Source organism: Urocitellus parryii, chromosome 3 (assembly GCF_045843805.1).
Source record: "Urocitellus parryii isolate mUroPar1 chromosome 3, mUroPar1.hap1, whole genome shotgun sequence".
NCBI lineage: Eukaryota > Metazoa > Chordata > Mammalia > Rodentia > Sciuridae > Urocitellus > Urocitellus parryii.
This window is the reverse complement of record NC_135533.1, coordinates 210249931-210271204: the sequence shown is the minus strand read 5'-3', so window position 1 is coordinate 210271204 and position 21274 is coordinate 210249931. Positions and strand designations below refer to the sequence as shown.

Genomic DNA, 21274 nt, shown 5'->3' with positions numbered 1-21274 from the left:
TGAGGCAGGAGGATCATGAGTTCAAAGGCAGCCTCAGCAACTTGATGAGGCCCTGAGCAATTTAATGAGAACTTGCCCTGAAATGTGTTTTAATTTAAGACTGTGTGGGAGTCCTGGGGATGTGATTCAGTGATAAGCACCCTCTTCTTACTTTTTGGGTCCCTCAATTACTTCCTGACTGTAGTTCTGTTCCCATTTCTAAAGCACCTCAGGCCCTCCTCCACTACCAAAGCCAAGGACACAAGAAACTAGAGACCAAAGGTTTCACAAGAAACTGATCTTTACTCAACAAAGTTCTACACAAGTGGAATCTCACGCCACCCTGGCGCCAATCCCCAGCACAGCACGGTAACAAATGGACAGACCTGGGAGCCTGCAGGGAAAAGAGGGTGAGGAGGGACCTGGGGCAAGGGGAGAGGGACTGTGGATCAAGGCCAATCTGGGTCCACAGCCCTAGACAGGGAATAAAGTTGAGAAGCTGAAACTTCATTGTGCAAAAACCAACCAAAAATAAATTAAAAAATTAAATAGCTTTCTTAAAAAAAAAAAAAAAGAATAAAAGAAAAGAAAAAGTAGAACCAGGCTCCCCTTCCCTGAAGGTGGTTAGAGCCCCCCATCTTTGATGGAAAGGGGGTTACCAATTCCATCAGACAGCCAATCCATCCATATACTGCAAGACTCAGTGGAGGATGCTCCAAAGTGGAATTAGCAGAAAACTAAATGGTATTAAAAAGTTTTTTTCTTTTCTTTTTTTTCTTTTTTTCTTTTTCTTTTTTTTTTTTTACAAATGGCTTCCAGAGACCTGCTCAAGTTTTGGTGGGGTAGGGGTTGGGGCAGGAACAGCTCAACTATGGAATGTGCACTAAGTACCCCTTGGAATAGAGGTAGGGCCTGGCCCTATCTGAGAAGACACCTGGCCAGGGTAGGATCCAGGGCCTTGGAGGGACAGATGGAACAGGCCATAGGATATAGGACTCCAGTCGAACCCCAAAACACAAGGGGCCCCCAAAGTAGTAGAATGCAGGAAAGAAAAAGAAATGACGTGAAGGGGTCTGCAGGGCCCAGTTTCCCAGCCAACTCAGAAATAACTGTACCCCCTTCTCCAAGGGAGCCCCCTCCCACCTTGACTGCACCCTCAACCAATCTGAGAAGGTTCTCTATAGAAGTGCTGTCCCAGTCTGGTGGGGTCTAAGCCCCTTGGGCACTGTGATGAGCAGGAAGTCCCAGAGGGACAAAGTGGGGGCCAGGGGCATTCCACCTTCCCTTGCTCCAAGCTCTGGGGTTACTTCTTGCATAAACCTCTGTCCAATATCATCACCAGCTAGAGACCCCCCACTCACTTCAGGGGGTTCTCAGGAATGCAGAGAACCAGCCTGCCCTGGAAGCTCCTTCCCGAAAGAGACACAGGGCTAGGTACTAGCAGCTCTGTCCCAGCTCCTCAGGAAAGGAACACCCCAGGCCAGTGCTGGGAGCACAAATACCACTGGAGCACAGGGAGCGAAATGGCGAGTTCGGACCAGCTCTGGTCACTCTGGTGGTCCCCACTCTGCTGGCTGGGATGGGACTAAGATGGGGACACATTGGCTGAGGCTGCCACGAAGCTGGCAGGGAAGTATGGAGCAGGTCCAAAGCGTGCGCGTGCTGACGGGGCGGCCTCAAAGTGGCCATCTTCCTCCCCCCATCCCGGCTGAGGCTCCCCCAACCCCCCCAGCCCTCCCCAATCACCGCCGATTCCGGCAAAACAGCGGAAGCTTCTTATACTCTAGATGCAGGTTACACGGAAGGCCGTACGGCTTAACTCAGGGGTTCACTAATTCTACTGTCTCCATGCAGTCGGGGAAATGGTGGGGCGGCTGGCCCAGCCTGGCTGGCTGCGGTGCCTGCACATGCGTGTGGCCATGTGTGTGTACGCGTCTCTACAAGGACCCCCCTCCCCTCCTGCGATCCCCTCGCCTCATCCAAAGCCGGATTCAGTCGGCTGTGTTGATTCCTCCCTCCCATGTGGCTGGCCCAGGTGGGCTGCCTGAGATGACCCCATTAGAGCCTGGGGGCTCTTGCCTGCCAAGAAGTCCCACCCCCCTCCCTGTTTGTAGGATGAGCGTGGAGGCCCCACCCACCTGCCCAAGCGCCGGCCACACAGGCCTAGTGGGGCAAGTGGACGGTTGGACGGACTGGGAAGGCGTCTGGATTTGGGTCCCGCTCACTCCTCCCTAACCCCCCTGGAACAGGGCACAGCGACTTCCGGACGCAGCGTGCTCCCCAGCAATCCCTCAGACGATGAGGCAGACAGAAACCTGCAGGGGAAAGGGAGGGTCAGGGCCTGCGTGGGTTTGGCCAGTCAGCCCTGGGTGGCAAAACCCACTCACTCACCTGACAGTCTCCACATGAGTCTAGACCCCATAGAAGGCTGCCAGCCTCTCCTTGAGCAGTGGCGGGAACTGCTCCGAGAACTGCTGCCAGTTTTCCTCCCCAACTTGGTCTTTGAAGCCATGGAGGATCTGTGGTGAGGTAGGGGTGAAGGGTTAGGGTTAGGGCACAGCCAAACTTGGCTTTGTCCCCCTATGGCCAGAGATTGCTCCCACCCTCTCCCAGGAAAGAATCAGGGCTGAGCTGGAGCCTCACCTTATAAAACATGTCCCTAAGGTCATCCTTCGGGCTCACCCAGGAGGCTACAGCATCGCAGAAGAAAATAAAGTCCTGAAACGTGACGGATCCCGTGTGAGGGACCGCCCGAGCCAGCTCCCACCCTGCCCTCAGAGCCCAGCTGCCCAACCTGCACAACACCCCCGGGGTTGACACCAATCATCATGCAGATGCCCCGGAAGGCAGAGTCCTTCTCCTCGTTGTCCCTGATGTTCCTGAGGGATGTGCACCTGCAGGAAGGTGGGCAGCGGGTCAGAGGGGGGGACTGGCGCTGAATGTACAACAGTGGGGGACAGGGGAGCAGGGCCTCAGTGGGTAGCTCTGGGGTCATGCATCTGTCCGGGATAAGCTAGGGCGGGGGCACAGCCAAGGGAAGTGGTCAGGCCTGCCTGTCCCACCCACCCCACTGCCCAGGCCCCACCCAGGAGGGCACACACCAAGGCCGGATGAACTGCTGCAGCATGGGTGCCACCTCCTGTGGGCACACGTAGCCCAGGCGGCCAATGGTGATGGCTGGAATGGCAGAGGGACTCGTCAGGCGACCTGCAACCCCGAGTGGCCCCGGGACGGTACGTGGCGGGGCCTCTGGTACGAGGCACCGAGCCCCGCCCCATGGGCCCCAAGGGAATGGCTCCTGCAGCCAGCCTGGGCCCCTAAGCATGGGCCAGCCTGGATCTCTTCCAAGGTCTCCCTGAGGCCAGCATTTTTCTTGGGCTTCTCCCAGAACCCCTTTCTAGATACCAGACACCCCTCCTGGTTTCTTTCCCAAGATTTTCAATGGCTCCCTTCCCAGTGCAGAACCCCACCTCAAAGAGGAAGGCAAAGGGCAGTGGCCCAGGCCTGGCACCCACCTGTGTTTTCCAGCAGAGTCTTGGGTGTGTTGGGCCTATTGATTATCTCCACCAGATTGCTGAGGACCATCTGCACATAGGGCTGCATCTCTGCCCCTAGGGAAGCAGCCAATCAGAAACCTGCACAGCCTACTCCACCGACTCTGAGCCAATCAGTGGTATAGCCCCTCTACCTCAATGACCCCAGTTCCATCCCTAAACTGGCCAACCACAACTGCTGAGGGCACAAAGGCCCTTCTCTTGCTGCTCCTCAGCTCAGAATCATGGTCAACCAGAGACAGACCCACATCCTCCAAACACCAGAGGCTCCCCTGCAGTCACCACTGAATTCCATGATGACATCACACCACCCAGTACTCCTTCAGGAAAAGAGGCCAAAGTCACCCAACCAATCCAATAGGGCTTTCAGCAACTACATAACACAGTCCAATACAAACAGCCCTCCTGTCCCGCCCTTTCGGGAAAGCAAATCACAAGTGATTTTTCAGCCACTTGGCTCCAACCCCAAGGGAAACCCAGAGCAGTTCCATGAGGAGACATGGCCGGCCTGCCCTCTTTCAGGGCACTCACCCATCTGCATGCAGATCTCCCCAATGGCCCAGGTGGCATTGTTGCAGACAGAGATGAATTCAGGGTTCAGGTTGGTGCCCAGGATGGGCATGAACTCAGCTGGTAGAGAGAAACAGGAGTGCTGAGAAGGAAGGCCAGCCACGGTAAGCTCCTGCAACTAGCTGGGCAAGCCCATCAGACAGTACGAACACATCCCAGTACGGTCACGGTTCTCCCACAGTGTGTCTCCATCACTTGAGGCCAGGGCTGGGGTCACAGGTTGAGGGCAGTGACTTACCAATACAGGGCTTGACATGGATGAAGCAGGCTTTGGTGAGGTCTCCCAGGAGGGCAAAGGAGCTCTGCCGGACCTCAGGCATTGAGTCCTGGGGCAGGAGAAGGGACAGTGTAGTACACCCTGGCCCTGAACACTGACTTTTCCTTATTTAATACTGGAGATGGGAATAAGGGGAGTTTCCCATTGAGCTCTACCTCTAGCCATTTTTATTTTGAGATACTAAACTGTCAGCAATTTAGTTGAGGCCCTAAGCAATTTAGTGAGATCCTCTCAAAATAAAAGGGCTGGGGATGTGGCTCAGTGGTATAGCACCCTGGGTCAATCCCCAAGATCCACGAAACAACAACAACAACAAAAAAACCTCATTATAATCCTTCTGCCTCAGCCTCCTGAATAGCTGGGGTGACGGGAATGTGCCATTGCTCAATGCTATCCCTTAGCCGCTCTAGTCTCCTGCTCTTTTTTTTTTTTTTTGGTGGAGGGCTACTGGGGATTTATTTTATTTAGAGACAGGGTCTCACTGAGTTGCTTAACAGCTTGCTTTTGCTGAGGCTGGCTTTGAACTCACCATCCTCCTGTCTCAGCATTCTGAGCTGCTGGGATTATAGGTGTGCGCCACCCTTCCTAGCACTAGTCCCATGCTCTTGTCCCCTTTCAGAGTGTGGATATGGCTCAATAGTAGAGCACTTGCCTAACATGCTTGAGGCCCTAGGTTCCATCCCCAGCACCACCACCACAACAAAAAAAAAATCCAAGTGGACTAAACACACACAGAATGTTTTCCTTGACATGCTTTCTTAAACAGTTCAATTTAACCAACTATTTGCTTATCACTGACATCTCTGTAGATGTCACCTAGAAATACCAAGAATGTTCTTGGGTGTGTGTGCGAGGCAGGATGTGTGCTTTCAATTCTTTTTTCCTTGGTACTGAAAATTGAACCCAGCTGCACTCTACCAGAGCTATGCCCCCACCCCTGTCTGCCATTTTTTCTTTTTTGGTGGGACTAGGGATTAAACCATGGATGCTATATCACCTAGCTACATCCCGGCCCTTTTATTTTGAGCTAGGGTCTTGCTAAGTTACCCAGGCTGGACTGGAACCTACAGTGCTCTTGCCTCAGCGTCCCACGTTACTGGGGTTACAGACATACACCACCAAGCCTGGCTCAGAGCCTTTTTTAAAGGCCCTCTTTCTCTGATGTTCTCTGGCACAACTTATGGCTGAGTCCCCCAGGGCAGCCCACATGGGCTACTGAATGTTGTCACTGGCCAGGTAAAGGACTGCTTCCCTGCCACTCCTTGGGGATAGCAGGGATGGGGTGTGGCCTGCTTGGGGCATCACCTACCTGCATACATTGGAAGAGCAATGTCATGATGTTGCTTCGGGCCACCAGCTGCTCCACGTGGCCACCCAGGCCCTCGGCCAGTCCACTGAGCAGGTCCAGTGCCACAATCATGAAGTCCTTGTCTGGGGCCTCATATTGTTCAGGGTGCTGGGTGTACATCTGGATATAGGTGGGGGTGGGGAGGTGGGTGAGGGGAACAGGCTGGGGCCTGGGCAGCAGCAGCAGCGCTGATGGGTGGGTAAGTGGGTAGAGGATGCTCACCATGGCCTGGGCCAGTGTCTTCTGCACCAGGGTGACACAACGTTGGTAGACAGGCTCACAGTAGGGCAAGAAGCCGCTCTGCAGAGCGGTGGCCACCGATGACAGGCACTGGCGGGGAAGAGGAGGTGAGGTGAACTCAGGCAGGAGATGGTGGTCCTAGGGGAGGGGACCTGAGCCACTCACCTCCAGCAGGGGGAAGAGGTCCTTGTCCTCATCCTTGAGCTCGTTCCATTTCTGGATCAGCGGGGGCATCAGTTTCTGGATATATTCCTGGAGGGGGAGTGGAAGTTGGGCTCCCTGGGTTGGGTGGGGGTCTGTGACTTAAAGAAGGCTGTCACCTGAATGATGAGACCTGGACTCCTTGCCCTGGCTCACGGGGCTCTGCAAGGCCTCACCGTGCAGCCAGAGGCCCTTCTTGTTTTCATCTGTTTGTCCAGAGCATTATCCCCTCAACCCTTGCCCCCACCCAGAAGCCTGGATCGGCACCTCTGGTTCCCACAGGCCCCTGCACTCCCCGAGCACAGCACTTACCATGCTATCTCAAAACTGTCTGTCTCCCCCCTAGACTGGGAGCAGTGCGAGGGCGGGGACCAGGTGGGTCTGTCTGCCTGTTGCGGTCATGGCCACATCCCTGGCGTGTGACACAGGGTCGCCGCCAGGTCACCAGATGCCAAAGGGCACCAGGATGGGGAGTAGGGGGCTACTCTGGGGTCTCACCGGCTGGTTGAGATGGTGGCCCACAGAATCAGCCAGAGTGCCGATGGCATCGTAGAGAATGAGCAGGTTCTTGTGCTGGTACTTGCCAAAGGCAAAGACAAGGGTGTCCAGGATGTAGCTGAGGTAGGGCACCAGCTCTGTGCAGGCCTCCTCCTCCAGGGTAGCGAAGGCACTGGTGGAGGGGGTCAGGGTGGAGGGCTTAGTGGACCCTGGCAGGTGGTACTCGTCATGCAGTTGGGAAGGGTGCACACAGGATCAGCCAGTACGAATACAAGAGAAATCAGGGCCAGGTCAGCGGTCACAGGTGTCATCACTTCCCAGAAAGCAAAGAGACAAAGAGGGGGTTGCTGCAAGCTCAGGGGTTAAAGATCACCTGCAGGCTGCCTCCTGCACCCTCTTGTTGCCATCCAGGATGCGCTTGAGCAGCTCCGTCATCAGAGGCTTGAGGTGCATGTCTGGGGGCTGGCTGACCACCCAGTGGGCATAGCGGCTCAATGTCCAGCAGGCGATGGAGCGGACCAGGGCCTTCTTGTCTGATAGGCACTGGATGAGGTGTGGGATCAGCTCAGGCAGGTAGGGCACCATGCCCTGCATGCAGCCTACAGGGACCAGGGGACAAAAGGGGATGGTTTGATTGAGCACAGCTAGGCCCAGGCATACCAACCCTTATAGAAAGAAGGAATGAGCCCCACCTGACAGGTGAGGAAACTGAGGCTCTAAGGTTCATAAATGGCCCAGAGTCTTTTCACAGAGCCCAAGAAAGGCAAGGGCAGGATGGGGACAGAGCAGGCATATGGCATCTGGGGGATGTGTTATCCAGTCACTTATCAATTCAAGATCCACAGGACCGCTGAGCTCATCAGCTCTATGGGGCAGCCCAATGATCCAGACGGATGGGAAGTACTTCTCACATGAAAGAAACCATTCTTAGATGTATATGCATTTTCTTTTACTCTTCATTTTCCCTAATTTTTTCTGATAATGGGAATGGAAACCATACTAGGCAAGTATGCTAGGAAAATACTCTATCATTTAGCTATACTCTCACACCTTCTCTTTTCTTAAAATCATGAACATCAGCTGGATGTAATAGTGCATACCTATAATCCCACTGGCTTGGGAAACTAAGGCAGGAGGATTATGGATTCAAAGCCAGCCTTAGCAATTTAGAGAGGCCCTAAGCAACTCAGTGAGACCCTATCTCTAAATGAGATATCAAAAAAAAAAAAGGGGGGGGGGGGGCTGGGGATGTGGCTCAGTGTTGGAGTATTCCTAGGTTCAATCCCTGGTACCAAAACAAAAACAAAACAAAAAACCCATAAGCATCAGCTGCACACTGTGATGCCTATAATCTCAGCTACTTGAATGAAGCAAGAGGCTCACATGTTGGAGGCCAGCCACAGCAATTTAGAAAACCCTGTCTCAAATAATAAAAGGCTGGGGGAATACAGCTCAGGGGGAATGTACCTGGGTTCAATTCCCATACCACAACAAAGACATGAGGATCAAATTTAGTGTATATGTGGCATCGAACCCAGGGGTGCTCTATTACTGTGCTATATCCCCAGCAGTTTTATCTACCTACCTACCTATCTATTCTTTCTATCATCTATCTATCTATCTATCTATCTATCTATCTATCTATCTATCTATCATCTATCTATAGTTGTAGATGGACCCAATACCTTTATTTTATTCATTTTTTAAAGTGGTGCTGATGGGGCTGGGGATGTGGCTCAAGCGGTAGCGCGCTCGCCTGGCATGCGTGCGGCCCGGGTTCGATCCTCAGCACCACATACCAACAAAGATCTTGTGTCCGCCGAGAATTAAAATAAATAGATATTAAAAAAAATTAAAAAAAAAAAAAAAAATAAAATAAAGTGGTGCTGAGGTTCGAATCCAGTGCCTCACACATGCTTGGTAAGCACTCCATCACTGAGCCACAACCCCAGCCCTATTTATTTATTTTTTCTTTATTTATTTAGTGATTTGGCTTTCAAAGTAATCTTACATTCATTCATTCTCACCTTTCATATTTTTTTTTAAATTTATTTATATGCAGTGCTGAGAATTAAACCCAGTGCCTCACACGTCAGGCAAATGTGTTACCGCTGAGCCACAGGCACCCCCCTTTTTTAATTTTAAAAAATTTGTTTTAATTAGTTCTACATGTAAAAATGTGTTTTGACACATTGTACACAAATAGAGCACAACTTCTCAGTCCTCTGGTGGTACACAATGCAGTCACACCGGTTGTGCAATCATACATGTAATAATGTCTCCTACTCATTCGGAGTTGCTGGGATTATAAGGTGTGCCACCATACCAGGCAGAGCACCACTTTCTTACCTCAAAAGAACACTAAGAATAACTTATCCCCCCAATTATCAAACACATAAGATTTGTTCTTACCAGCCCGGCACCACCTCCTCTAGTTTTGTCTTCCCCATCAACATGAAATGCACCTAACATACACGTACATTGTTTCGAAAATGACAAATCCTATTAACACGGGATGCAGTGCCCAGAAACCTTTTCTTAGGAAAAAAAAATAAAAATATTTTTTTGGTGCTGGGGTTGGAACCCCAGGCCTCTCATATGCCAGGCAAGTGCCCTATCACTGAGCTTCACCCCTTGCCTTCCTCAGAAAAAATTTAAAGGCTCTCTAGCTTGAGAGTTCCCGCTCCCATGTTTGAAATGTTTAGGACAGCTCTGTTTGCTGACATGGTCACACATGACACCTGCATCAGACTGCCATGCTTTGTGTCCAACACTGAGCCCTTCCATTTTTGTCAGGATAGTCTAGCAGCCAGGATCAGGTGTGACATTCTGATGCACCTGGGTGACAGCAGGGAAATGGTGGTATGGTCACCTCTGTGACCCTCATTTTCCCCATCTATGAACTTGGGGTTCTGGCACGCACTTCAGCAGATGGTGGTAACTGGGCAAGTTCATTGGTGGGGACCTGGCCTGGGTGGCCCTACTGTGAGAGAAGCACTACAGAGGTACCTGCTGTCACAGCTGCAGCTGCTGCAATTACACTTACAACATCGCTGACCTGCCTGCCGGAGAGAATGCATGTTAGGGTTTTGGAGATTCCTTGTGGGCCCACGGGCCAAGGGGATGACTGGGACTCTAGAGGGGTCTGAAGAGTGCTGAGCAGGCCTTGTCAGTGCTGTATCCGTCCCAGACTCTGGCCAGTGTGCAGGAAGTACGGACAAGCCAGGGGGCACACCCAGGATGAGGGTGAACAGAGGACTCACCCTCAGCGATGGCGCCCAGCACCAGGATGCCTGACTCTTTGACCACCCACTCAGGGTGGAACAGGAGGCCCTTGAGCAGTGGGAGGAGGTGAGGCAGCAGCTCCTCCCGAAAGACATTGGCGAGGACATCCAGAGCGGCCGCTGAGCACTTCCCTGAGGGCGGACAATTGGGGGATGGGATGAGGAATACTCAATGTGTGGGAGGCTGGCCCTGCTTTACTGGGGGGGGGGGGGGGGTGTCAGTCTCCCCAGTGAGAGATCATGGTAAGTTCTTCATGATCTGCCTGCACCAGAATCTTGTCACCTTCAGAGAGGGATCCCAGGGCCTGCCACCTCACCCCCAGGGCCGGCCGAGCCACGCACTCAGATTCCAGTCAGACAAAGCATCATCGTCGTCATCATCCTCTGCATCCTCAGAACCATCAGGTCGCTCGGCCTCATGGGGCAGCGTCACTGTTCGTGATTTGTGGAAGCGTGGCTTGATGTCTTGCTCGCTGTCAGGGACTGCCTCATCCTCTTCCACGTCCCCCTGGGGACAAGGCCAGCAGACCACTCAGCACCATGGAGGAAACCCAGCCAAAGCCTCTGCCCTACAACCCACGCTCAGCAGCCAACAGACCCAGCCAGACCTTGAGCAGGATGATGTCAATTTCTGAGTACTTCATTCCATTGACCAGGATGGGGATCAACCTGTCAGGAGAGAGGATGTTTGTCATAGTGCAGGGGCCCTCATCGGGGGAGCACAGCCTGGGCAGGAGGCGGCAGAGGTGTGGGCAGCAGCATCTATCAAGGGGCAGACATTGCCAAACATGCAGATACTTGTGCATCCTGCAGCCATTCATTTCCCTGTGGGGAATTATCCCAACCTAGTTTCAGCCACCATGGTTAGGTGATACCTCCTTGGCTCCACAGGAAAGCTTTGGCTTGGATCTGGCCACCCAGGGCCATTCCAGACCCCTAAACACACTGAAAATCTTACAAGAGTACCTGGTCTTTATCATGTGATAAGGTAGTGGTCATGTGACTCAGGCCCTGGGCACCTCCCTAAGATGGCTGAGTCCAGGCCACACTGGGAAAGTGAAAGGCAAAGTGAATGGTCCCCTCAACTGGAGCTGGAATTTCAGACTCTTCTAGAACCTTCTCCTCCTACTCCCCGAGGGTGTCACATCACTCCCCAGAAGCCACCCCTCTTGGCCCAGCCCCACAGCCTCCCCATAAACACAGTGATTCAGGGTTAAGCTCATTAGCCAGACAGTGGCACACACCTGCAACCCTGGGGAGGAGGCTGAGGCAGAAAGATGGCAAGTTCCAGGTCAGCCTGAGCAACACAGCCAGACCCTGCCTCCAGTGAAAAAGTAAAAAGGGGTGGGGATGTACAGTGGCAGAGAGCCCCTGGATTCAATCCCCAGAACTGAGAAAACTAAACAAAAAGGGTCAGCTCTAAGACTTTTGTTAAAGACACTACTTAAAAGAATTTCCTAAGCTGAAAAGATGCAGAAAACCACAACAATCCCTGAGGTCATGCCTGAGGATAAAGCCCAATGCAGAAAGATCAGATTTGAGACCAGAGAGATACCTTCCGACAGACACCTGGATCCAGGATCCCGGTTCATTTTTTGTCTCATCAATCTAATTTTTTTAAGTCCTTAAAGCTACAGTCTTGTATAGGATTGAAAGTAAATACACACAGAGGACGTGAACTAGAACAAGCTCAGGAGGTGACCGACCAGAAGGGAAGGCACAGGTACAGCAAGGGGTGGAGGCTAGAGTGTGGCAGGGTGGGAGCAACAACACTCACTGGACCAGATGGGAGGCGAGGACTTCCTTGCAGATGGGCTGCTCGGCCAGCGTCAGCCAGAACTCACAAGCCTCGAGGGCCACATTCTCGTCGTGGTCCTGGGTCCTCTGCAGCATGTACTAGAGCAAGTGGGGGAGAAGCTGAGACCTAGCCCAATTGCAGGTGGCTCCCCAGTCCCCATGCCAGCTGCCCAGCTGCCCACCTGCCCATCTGCACTGGCCTTGGCCATGCACACCTGGATAATGCTGTGCATGTGGGGGATGAGCCTATCAATCCGCACTTCTAGAAGCATCACCAGGGCACGGCACACATTCTTCCGCACCTCAGGGTCATCATCCACAGCCAGGGCAAACAGGTGCTGCAGGGAAGGGTGGGGTCAGCTGCCTTGAGACCTTGGGCCTCTTCCTGCCCAACCCCTGCCCAGCAGCGCACCTCAATGAAGGTGTCAATGTTGTCCATCAGCGCCTGCGCCCGGTCCATGATGAACTGGTTCACACAGGCAATGGCATGGGACCTAGCAGGGTGCAAAGATGTGGGTCACCCAGGTCTGGCCAGCCCACACACTCCAAGACCCTCAGATGCCCTGGGGAGCCACGCCCACCGGATCTTGGGACTGCAGTGCTTAAAGAATTGCAGAAACTTAGGGATCATGATGTTCAGGGGCCTGTTGAGAGCATCACTATCCAGGAGCTCAGAGGAGTCTTCACAGATCTTTTGCAGGGCTCCAAATGCTCCCTGGTGGAGAGGAGAGAAGAGGAATAGAGATATGAGTGTGGGTCGCAGGCTAGGCCTAGGTCTCTGGTTGGGCTGGCCACAGCTCATCACCTACCTCACAGGTGTTGTAATCCTCGGAGTTGAGCAGGTTGCACAGCTGGGGCAGCAGCTCAGGCCACATCTGCAGCTCCCCCTTGGAAGCAATGGTGGTGATGAGGATACCTGGACAGAGGGAAAAGGAGGCAGCCTCAGGCTGGGTGAGGGCCCGCAGGGTCCCCTCCCTTAGCCACCAGGCACTCATTCACTGGCTTTCCCTAAACTATCCCACAGAAGCCCTCCATGGCTCCACCCCATTTTTCCCCAGTAAAATACTGGGAAACCACATACAAGGGCTGAAAGGGAGGAGAGCAACTGGGTGGTCAGAGCAGGCCTCACTGAGGTGGGTTTCATTTATTTATTTATTTTTCAATACTGAGGATTGAACCCAGGGCACTCTTCATCCCTAGTCCCTTTTAGTTTGAGACAGGGAAGGTGCCCAGGCTGGCCTCAAACTTGTGATTCTCCTGCCTCAGATTCCCGAGAAGCTGGGATTACATGTGTGTGCTACCACGCTCAGCTTCGAGGTGGTGACGTGTGAGTAACAAGCTGAGGGAGGTGAAGTGGGTCAGGAAGAAGGCCTCCTGGTACCTGGGGGAAAAGCACCCAGGAGGAGGGACAGGCCAAGGTCCCAGGAGAGTTATAGCCTAATGTGCTCACAGAAGGGATCAGAACAGAGAGCAATGGGGAAAATATGGGAAGAGGTGAGGACAGAGATGACAGTAACAAGTCTACAAGGCCTTGTGGCCACAGGGAGGGCTCTACCGCCTGACCGAAATCGAAGAGCAAACCGAAGCAACTATACAGCCCTGAGGGCAGTGGAGGGGTCCTGGTGTCCAGCTGAATACTGTTGCTGTCAAGGAAGATGAGCATTTAATGCCACAAGATGGCAGTGTCTCCCAAGGGCAGAAGGCTCACTGCTGGACTCAGAAAAGTGGATTCATAAAGGACACTGATGCCAGCCCGCGATGCAGTCCCAGTTCCCCATCTGGCAGTGTGACCTTGACCACATCACCTAACCTCTCTGTGCCTTCATTCTTTGCCCTCGATGGAAATAAAGAACATCAGCATCAGCATCAGCCTGAGCCGGGTGCAGTAGAGCACGCCTGTAACTCCAGCTACTCAGGAGGCTGCCGCAGGAGGATCCCAAGTTCAAGGCCAGCCTGGGCAACTCAGCAAGACCCTGTCTCAAAATAAAATAAAAAGGGCTGGGGGTGTACCTCAGGGAAAGAGGGCTTGTCCAAGTATTTTGAGGCCCTGGGCTCAATCCCCAGTACCATGAAAAAAACAAAAACAAAAAACAAACAAACAAAAAGACAGCCACCAGACTCCTAAGACTATTAGGAACCGTCAATGATTTAGTTGTAGACCTCCTATGAGGAAATGGTTCCAGGACATCTCGGGGACACCAAAATCAAGTCCCTTATAGAAAATGGTGTAGTATTTGGATACACTACTTTGCACACAGCCAGGCACACACCTATAATCCCAGCTATTTGGGAGGCTGAGGCAGTTGGATCTCAAGTTTTAGGTCAAGCTTGGCAACTCTGCAAGACCCTGTCTCAAAATAAAAAATAAAAAGGACTGGGGATGTAGCTCAGTACTAAAGTGCCCCTGGGTTCAATTACCAGCACTCATAAAAAGATACTTAGTACATACACTTTAAATATCTAACAGAATACCAATGCTAGGTACATAGTTGCAATACTGTATTGTTTGGAGAATAATGACAGGAAAAAAATGTCTGTTCATATTCAGTACAGGTGCAATTTTTTTCCCCCAAACATTTTCAAATCACAGTTGGTTGAATATGCAGATATGGAACCTGTGGATCTGGAGGACCAACAGTACTGAGAGCAGAGCCTGGTACCTAGAATGAGCTTAGGAAGTCCAGATCCTTCTGCTTAGCTCAGAGGGGGAGCTGAAGAGGTAAGAGCTACTTCTGTAGAGGCAGGAAGCCGTGAGAGCAGCACTTCTGATAGGCCCACATAGTTAGTACTATTTTCTTGTTATTGTTGCATTTATTTTGAAGATTTTCTTCCCTTTAGCATAAGTAAATCTGTCTTTTCCTTTGAAATAGTCCTATAAATTTTCTTTAAAATTTCTTTAGCTCTGCAGTCCTTGGGATGGAGCCCAGGGCCTCAGGTGAGCTTGCCTGTGCTCAACTACTGAGCTACACCCCAGCCCACAAAACACCTTCTTAGAGGAACAAATGTATTTATCAGTAGTGAAAAGCCTTAAGGGAAAAGGGCTCCAATTAGTTCCTACCCAGCCCTCTTTAACTTCCTGAGGCAATCTGCCAGGCATCAGGAAGAGCCAATATTAACTAATTCATGTTGCATCTGAACCAAGACTGGTGAAAGTCAGCTAATGGCTGTCTCCACAAGGGCAGGGAAGCTAGATCCGAAGCGCGCTTAGCACAAAATTCAGAACACTAGGGCTGGGGATGTGGCTCAGCGGTAGCGCACTCGCCTGGCATGCGTGCGGCCCGGGTTCGATCCTCAGCACCACATACCAACAAAGATGTTGTGTCCGCCGAGAACTAAAAATAAATATTAAAAATTCTCTCTCTCTCTCCTCTCTCACTCTCTCTTTAAAAAAAAAAAAAAAAAATTCTGAACACTAAGTCACTTATCTCCAAAACAAGAATGGCTGGCCGTTTCCAGAGGGAATGGTTCCAGAACATGGACCTGCACTGCCTGGGCTTGTTTCCCAGTTCTGCTACTTACCAGGCAAGTCTCTTATCATCTCAGTGCCTCCATTTCCTCACCTGTCAAATAGCAGTGGTAACAGTACAGCCACATAGGATGCCAGAGCATCCAGTGAACAGCACCCTGAACACACTGAGCAGCTTCTGACCCAGAGCCCCCACTGCCCCTTCTCACCGATGGTGGCTCGGATGAGCGAGGAGGCGTCACCAATGTTGTTAAGACACTCCTGTTTGATGAAGTCAGCCACAGGGGGCGGGAAGCTCTGGTAATGTGCCTTCACGTTGTTCTTAAGAATGAGTCCACTGAGAGAACGGGTGGGCTCATCTGTGGGGAGAGGCTGAGGTTCAGGGAGCCATGGGGGTAAGGTGGGGTGTGGCTCACATGGAGGGGCACATACAGCATACCTTCTGATTTGAGTCTGGTCAGGACGAAGATAAGGTAGTTGTTGAAATCAGGAAACTGGTTGAGTTGTTTGAGTTTCTGCCAGGCTGTTAAGGGTCTTGGGAGACAGGGGCCTTCCCTAGGCAGAGCCCCCTCACTGCCACACAGCCGAGGACATAAGTGACTGAGGGGACCAGGCCACCAGCCCCTGGGATCCCACTTATCAACTGTGCCCAGAGCAGCTCAGAGCATTTCAGGCTATCAAATGCACACATGGACCAGAGTGGATGCCCCAGCTCCCCAGCCACTCCTAAAGACCCTGGCAGAATAGAGAGGGCTAGAGAATCCCGATCTGACAAGGGAGGCAGCTGTTACTCAGCTCTGCTCCTTAGCATCCAATGTTGCCTGTTTAAAAGGGGGGCGGGGGTCTTGGAGGTATGGCTAAGTGGCAGAACACTCCCTGCACAAGGCCCTGGGTTCAAGATCTCCAGCATGGCAAAAAGGAAAAAAAAAAAAGAACCCAAATTTTCACGTGAAACTTCTTAATGTTTTAAAGACTTATCTTCCCATTCTGGCAGGACACGCTGAAATCAAATCTGAAAAGGCTGAACTTCCCATCCTGGCTCCCCACTGGTTGTGAGCTTTGACCCTGGGAAGTTCTTTTGCCTCTCTTAAGCCTCAACATCCCTGTCCACAAGATGGACATAACAGCAACTACTTTAATAGTTAAGTGCTTGAAGAACATTAGGTATTTTCATTATTTTCCATAACAATCCCTGAGCTCTGAGAATGGAACAGAGGCACTCAGTCCTTGCTTCTCTGACCAAGCCATGCTCTTTTTGCACATCAGAAAATGCAGGGGGCAGGGAAAGGGGTGTCAGGAAGTGGGCCCCTCCTTCTCTGGCCTTCAGAAACTGCAGACATCTGCCAGGTTCCCCCAGCCCCGGAAGGAAGGAAGGATACATCCTGTACGATGCGCTGAGTGGCCGTGTTAGGCGACTGCGAGTCTTTGAGCAGCTGCAGGACCTGCTGCAGGCCCTGCTCGTCTGGCTGCCAGTCCATGGCGCAAGGCGAGCTGCAGGGGTAGGGGCCTGGGTCAGCGCTGGGTCTCTGGGTCTCGGTGTGAGACCCAGGTTGAGCCCCTGAGGCAGGGGCAGACGCGTGACGACGGGAGCGCCCGCGGCGGACAGGCGGAGGCCGCCGATCCACACCCGCCCAAGTGCGGGGTCCCCGCCAGCTGCGCCATCCTCGGCCTCGCAGTCGCGGGCTTGGGAGCGCGGGTGGGGGAATATGAAAGCGGGCTATGGGAGGCGGCGGCGGGGCCCGGCGGATCCTCATCGGACCCAAGGTGGAGCCCTCTTCCCACGGTGACCCATGCCGCTGCCGCCCCCGGCTGCGGGACCTAAGGCTTCCGCCTCCCTCGCAGCCGCTGGGCGAGGACCCAGACGCTTCCACATCCAGGGGCCCCGCCCCAGACCGTGATAGTGCTCCGGCCCCCGTGGTGTCCCCGGTGCAAGCACAGTCCCTGAAGATTCTCCTCCCGAAACCAGGCCCGAAAGCTCGGCCAGATCCCGGCTGCCTCCTGCCCGGTCTGATCCCTGAGCTTCCCCAGGTGCACCGTCCAAAGTGCTCCGATCCTGCTGAAGATTCCTGCCGCCTCCTCTAATCCGGTACTTCAAGCTCAGCAGATGCCAGACGCCCCCTTTTCTGGACAAGCCAGACCCGTTCAGCGGTTTCCCTTAATCAGGCCCGAAGCAATGCTGAGATAGGTCTCCGCTGCCTTCGAATGAGAGCCAGCCAAGCTCGCCCAACCCGCGACAGAAGCCCCCTGCACCCGTCCCCGTCGCCAGCCCCAATCAGGTCTGGCCAAGCTTCTCTCCCTCCCACCCTCTGCCCCAGTCAGCAGTAAGCCCTGCTGACGGATCTCTGCTGCCTCCCCCAATCAAGTTTCGCCAAGCCCCCCACCAGTTCAAGTCGGAAAACCCCTGCAGCTCCCCCCTATTAGGCCTGGCCGAACTCCCCCCGGAGCATTCCCCTCAACGGATCCCAGCGACGCCTCTCAGTCACACCCAGCACAGCCCTCTCGGCCTAAGACTGACGGCCCTCCCTACCAAACTCAACAAGCCCCCCCAACTTTCAATACGGCCTCCCTCAATCAGACCCACTAAGCCCCGCCGAAACAGGCCCCCACACACACCCGATCCTCACGACGTCCCCCAATCAGGCCCTAAGCAGCCCCCAGACGCTTCCCCAATCAGATCCCCTCCAGCCCGACCCCAGCCGCCCCACTGGCCCGCTTCTCGCGGAACCCCAACCTGGCCCGGCTCCGAGGCCCCACCCCCAAAGCTCGACTCGGTTTCCCCCTCCCCCGCCCGGCCCGTTCTCCCTGCCTAGCCGATCGGGCCCAACCGGGTTCCCGGCCTTTCCCGGTCGGGCGCGGCCCCGACGCCCGGGCCACGCGCAGCGCAGGCCCAGAGCCCGGGGGGGGGTGTGAACGCAAGCCAGAGCCAAGCGGGTCCAGCTTTGAGTGAGGCCCACTTACCGGGCCCGGAGCGGCAGCAGCGGCGCCTAGTGCTGCGGCTTCTCCTGAGACTCGCGCGGAAGGAGGGAGCCAAAGAGAAGGGATAAAAAAAACGCGGTCGTAGATGAACCGTTGCGGCTTCCGTACTCCGTTCAAACTGGTCTGGGCGCACCAATCGGAATGCACAGCCACCACACGTGACCGAGCACTAGGGAGACCCTGGCCAGGCCAAGGCCGGGTCACGTGACGGAAGAGTTGCCGCCTCTAAGCCCCTCTGGCCAATTAGTCTTCCGAGCGTCTCGTTTTCTCAGCATCTCACACCCTTCTGACTGCCGCCCTTTGCAGGAGCCAGGAATTGGTAGTGCGTGTAGACTTTAGCATGATGAACCCGGAACCCTTCGGTCGGGAGTCAACTGCGCCCTTATCATCTCCCTGAAAACTTAATTGTTCCTCTTTCTCCGCCCCCCATCCAGAGGGAGTACCCTTCATGTGGAAAAAAAAAAAGGGGGGGCCGAGTCTGGAGTGAACTTTTTACTCCAGAGACAAAGAAAAAGAGCCTGACACGCGCCGAGTTCCTACAGAAGCCGCGGCCCCATTTTGCGCTATTTGTTTTCAATACTGTGTGACAATTTTTACAAGGAGACAAAAAAGATATAAATTTTTAAATAAAATAAAATTAGTAAAATAAGTACAAGAGGCCTAGTTCTTTTCCCTACCTGAAGATGAAGGAGATGAAATCCCTTGCCCAAGAAATTTAGGCAAGAGCAGGGTCATGAAGAAGAAATCTTCGTGATCCATGCTCCATCTGAAGACAGCAGGGCACTGTTTTTCCTCCTGAGAGCAAAGCATTGCAAAGAGCTGGAGACCCTGGAAGCTGTCAGGTTTCCTTCCCCTCCTGGCCCTGCGGATATCAAGATGGGCGACCTCCCGCCACTCGGGGCTTCAGTTTTCCCCATCCGTCAAATGTGTATAAGAATAGTTTGCTCCATTAAAGATAGTCCAAGTTAAGCATTACCTGGCAAGCCATAAACTGTTCTTTTAAAGCGTGTTTTTTTACCCCGTGAGCCTCAAGGCCATTCTATGGCAGTATGCTGTATTCGACCACTCGCTAAACCAATATTTACCGGATGAACCAAGGCTCTAATCCCAAAGGACTAGCCCTCCCCTGAGAGACTATCTGACTTTCAGGAGAGACACAGATCAATGTTTGCCCTAACCTGAAGCGACAGTAGGTAGCCTACTTCCCGTAGGAAAACTCATCCCAGCTCTGTTCATTCATGAAAAGCAAGTATTATGGCCTTCCTGGCTAGGGGAGCGCCAGCTTACGCCTAATTTCGCTCCGAGAGCGAAGGAAAACTCCCTAAAGAGAAAGGAGAAGCAAGGATACACACCGTAGCCAGTTCAACTGGGAAGAAACAGGTCTGGAGATACGTGCGGAAGCCACCAACAACGCATGCGCAAAGTCCCAGTCCGTGAGATTTAGAACTACAAATCCCTTGGTGCCAAGCGCCAGAGCAGCTGCGCTTTAATGAGCTAGGTAAGAATCAAAAGCCCGGCGGTGGGGGCTTTTGGGAGGTCTGTAGGGCGGAGTCTGGAATCCCACTGAGATGGATGTTGAGAATGAAATTTGAGGCTGGGGATTGGTTGAGATGATGCAACGAAGTGTGCGAATTATGGGAGCTTTCTGATCAAGGTAGGGCACTGCCCCAGATAAGAGTCAAATGGAGAGGAAGCTTGGGATGCAAGAGACAATTTGTTAATGTTCAACCCCTTCTTTTAATATGGCAAGTTTCCAGCAGTCCTGTGCAAATAAGGGAGTATGGGCAGAACAGAGTGGCCCTTGGTAAATAGGTCCACATGGTTGGCTGTCTTGTGGTCCCCAGATTGAAAATTGGAAAGCTGAATCAGGACATATTTCCCCATTTTATGTTTTTATTATTATTTATTTACTTTTAATGGGAATTGAAGCCAAGGTCGTTTTTCCCACTGAGCTACAGCCTTTTTTTTTTTTTTTTTTTTTTTTTTTTTTTTTTTTTGAGACAGGGTCTAAGTTACTGAGAGCCACATTAATTTGCAGAGAGTAGCCTGGACCCTCCTGCCCCCAGCCTCCAGAATGGCTGGAATTACAGGGGTGTACCACAGGCCGGCCCCACCTTCCATTTCCAGGGGTGTCACTATGTTGCCCAGGCTGGGTTCAAGGCAAGTGCCACCATGCCTGGCTCTTCCCCCTACTTCTTAAGCACCTACTACCTGTCAAGACTTCTGCAAATGTTTTCTCATGCAGTTCTCCCTGCAGCCCTATGAGTGGTAAACTTTTCAATTCAAATAGAAGCCCTCTGTATAAAAAGAAACTCGGGGTGTTGATTCCTAATCATGAATCTGAGATGGGAGACAAACAGGAGCTCAGCTTACAACATCCTCTTTCCTGAGCATCTCATCAAACTTACTTCAAGTTAAAGGTTGGAGGGTTTTTGTTTGTTTTGTTTTTGTTTTACTGGGGATGAAACTCAGGAGTGTTCTGCCACTGAACTACAGTGGTACCAGTGATTAAACCCCAGGGGTGCTCACTGAGTCACATCCCCAGCCCTTTTTATATTTTATTTTGAGACAGGTCTAAGTTGCTTAAGGCCTCGCTAAGTTGCTGAGGCTGGCTTTGAATTTACCATCCACCTGCTTCAGCCTCTGAACGGTTGAGATGACAGGTGTGCACCATCCCCACCCCACAAAATTGCCCCAGCTGGCCTTGAACTTGTGATTCTTCTGCCCCAGCTTCCCAAGACCCTGGGATTACAGGCATGCACCACCACACCCAACAATGTCAGTTGTTGTTCATGGTATTGGGGATCAAACTCAGGGCCTCATACATGCTACACAAGCACTGTGCCACATCCCCAGCCCAAGGTCAGCATTTAAAAAAACAAAACAAAAAACATTTCTCAAGGTGTAGCTCAACACTAGCCTAGCATGCAGCAGGCTGTGGGTTTCATTCCTAGCACAAAACAAAAAACAAAAACAAAACATAGCCCAGCTTCTTCATCAGAGAAGCAATAGCAGTTTCCAACAATGTCAGGGTTAGTTAACAATGTGAGTGTGGTCCTGGAGATTGAACCCATGCCAAGAAAG

General features: G+C 52.5%; 1 protein-coding gene and 2 non-coding genes across 7 annotated transcripts; all 3 read right to left on the bottom strand.

The window, feature by feature from the left end:
• Positions 1-1706: 1706 nt before the first annotated feature.
• Tnpo2 (transportin 2) lies at positions 1707-19588 on the bottom strand. Of its 5 annotated transcripts, XM_026399639.2 has the most exons (26): positions 19543-19588; positions 18868-18985; positions 16594-16705; positions 15654-15729; positions 15424-15573; positions 12558-12664; positions 12330-12463; positions 12161-12242; positions 11964-12086; positions 11729-11847; positions 10560-10620; positions 10294-10459; positions 9931-10083; positions 7041-7266; positions 6668-6839; positions 6134-6220; positions 5951-6058; positions 5690-5848; positions 4342-4429; positions 4065-4163; positions 3495-3590; positions 3081-3186; positions 2774-2873; positions 2623-2697; positions 2371-2498; positions 1707-2294 (listed from the first exon to the last, which is right to left on the bottom strand). In XM_026399639.2, the coding sequence occupies exons 3-25, from the start codon at positions 16690-16692 to the stop codon at positions 2391-2393; spliced, it is 2694 nt and encodes an 897-aa protein (XP_026255424.1). In that variant the 5' UTR covers positions 16693-16705; positions 18868-18985; positions 19543-19588; the 3' UTR covers positions 1707-2294; positions 2371-2390. The 5 variants fall into 5 exon arrangements, with proteins under 5 accessions (XP_026255424.1, XP_026255422.1, XP_026255425.1 ...); XM_026399637.2 differs by lacking the exons at positions 18868-18985; positions 19543-19588 and adding an exon at positions 18173-18259; XM_026399640.2 differs by lacking the exons at positions 18868-18985; positions 19543-19588 and having other exon boundaries at positions 3081-3156; positions 16594-16725.
• On the bottom strand, positions 4233-4306 carry LOC144254040 (small nucleolar RNA ZL2). The gene has a single exon (XR_013343413.1). It is a non-coding gene; the product is annotated as a small nucleolar RNA ZL2 (small nucleolar RNA).
• LOC113190534 (small nucleolar RNA SNORD41) lies at positions 6918-6987 on the bottom strand. The gene has a single exon (XR_003301785.1). It is a non-coding gene; the product is annotated as a small nucleolar RNA SNORD41 (small nucleolar RNA).
• Positions 19589-21274: the final 1686 nt, after the last annotated feature.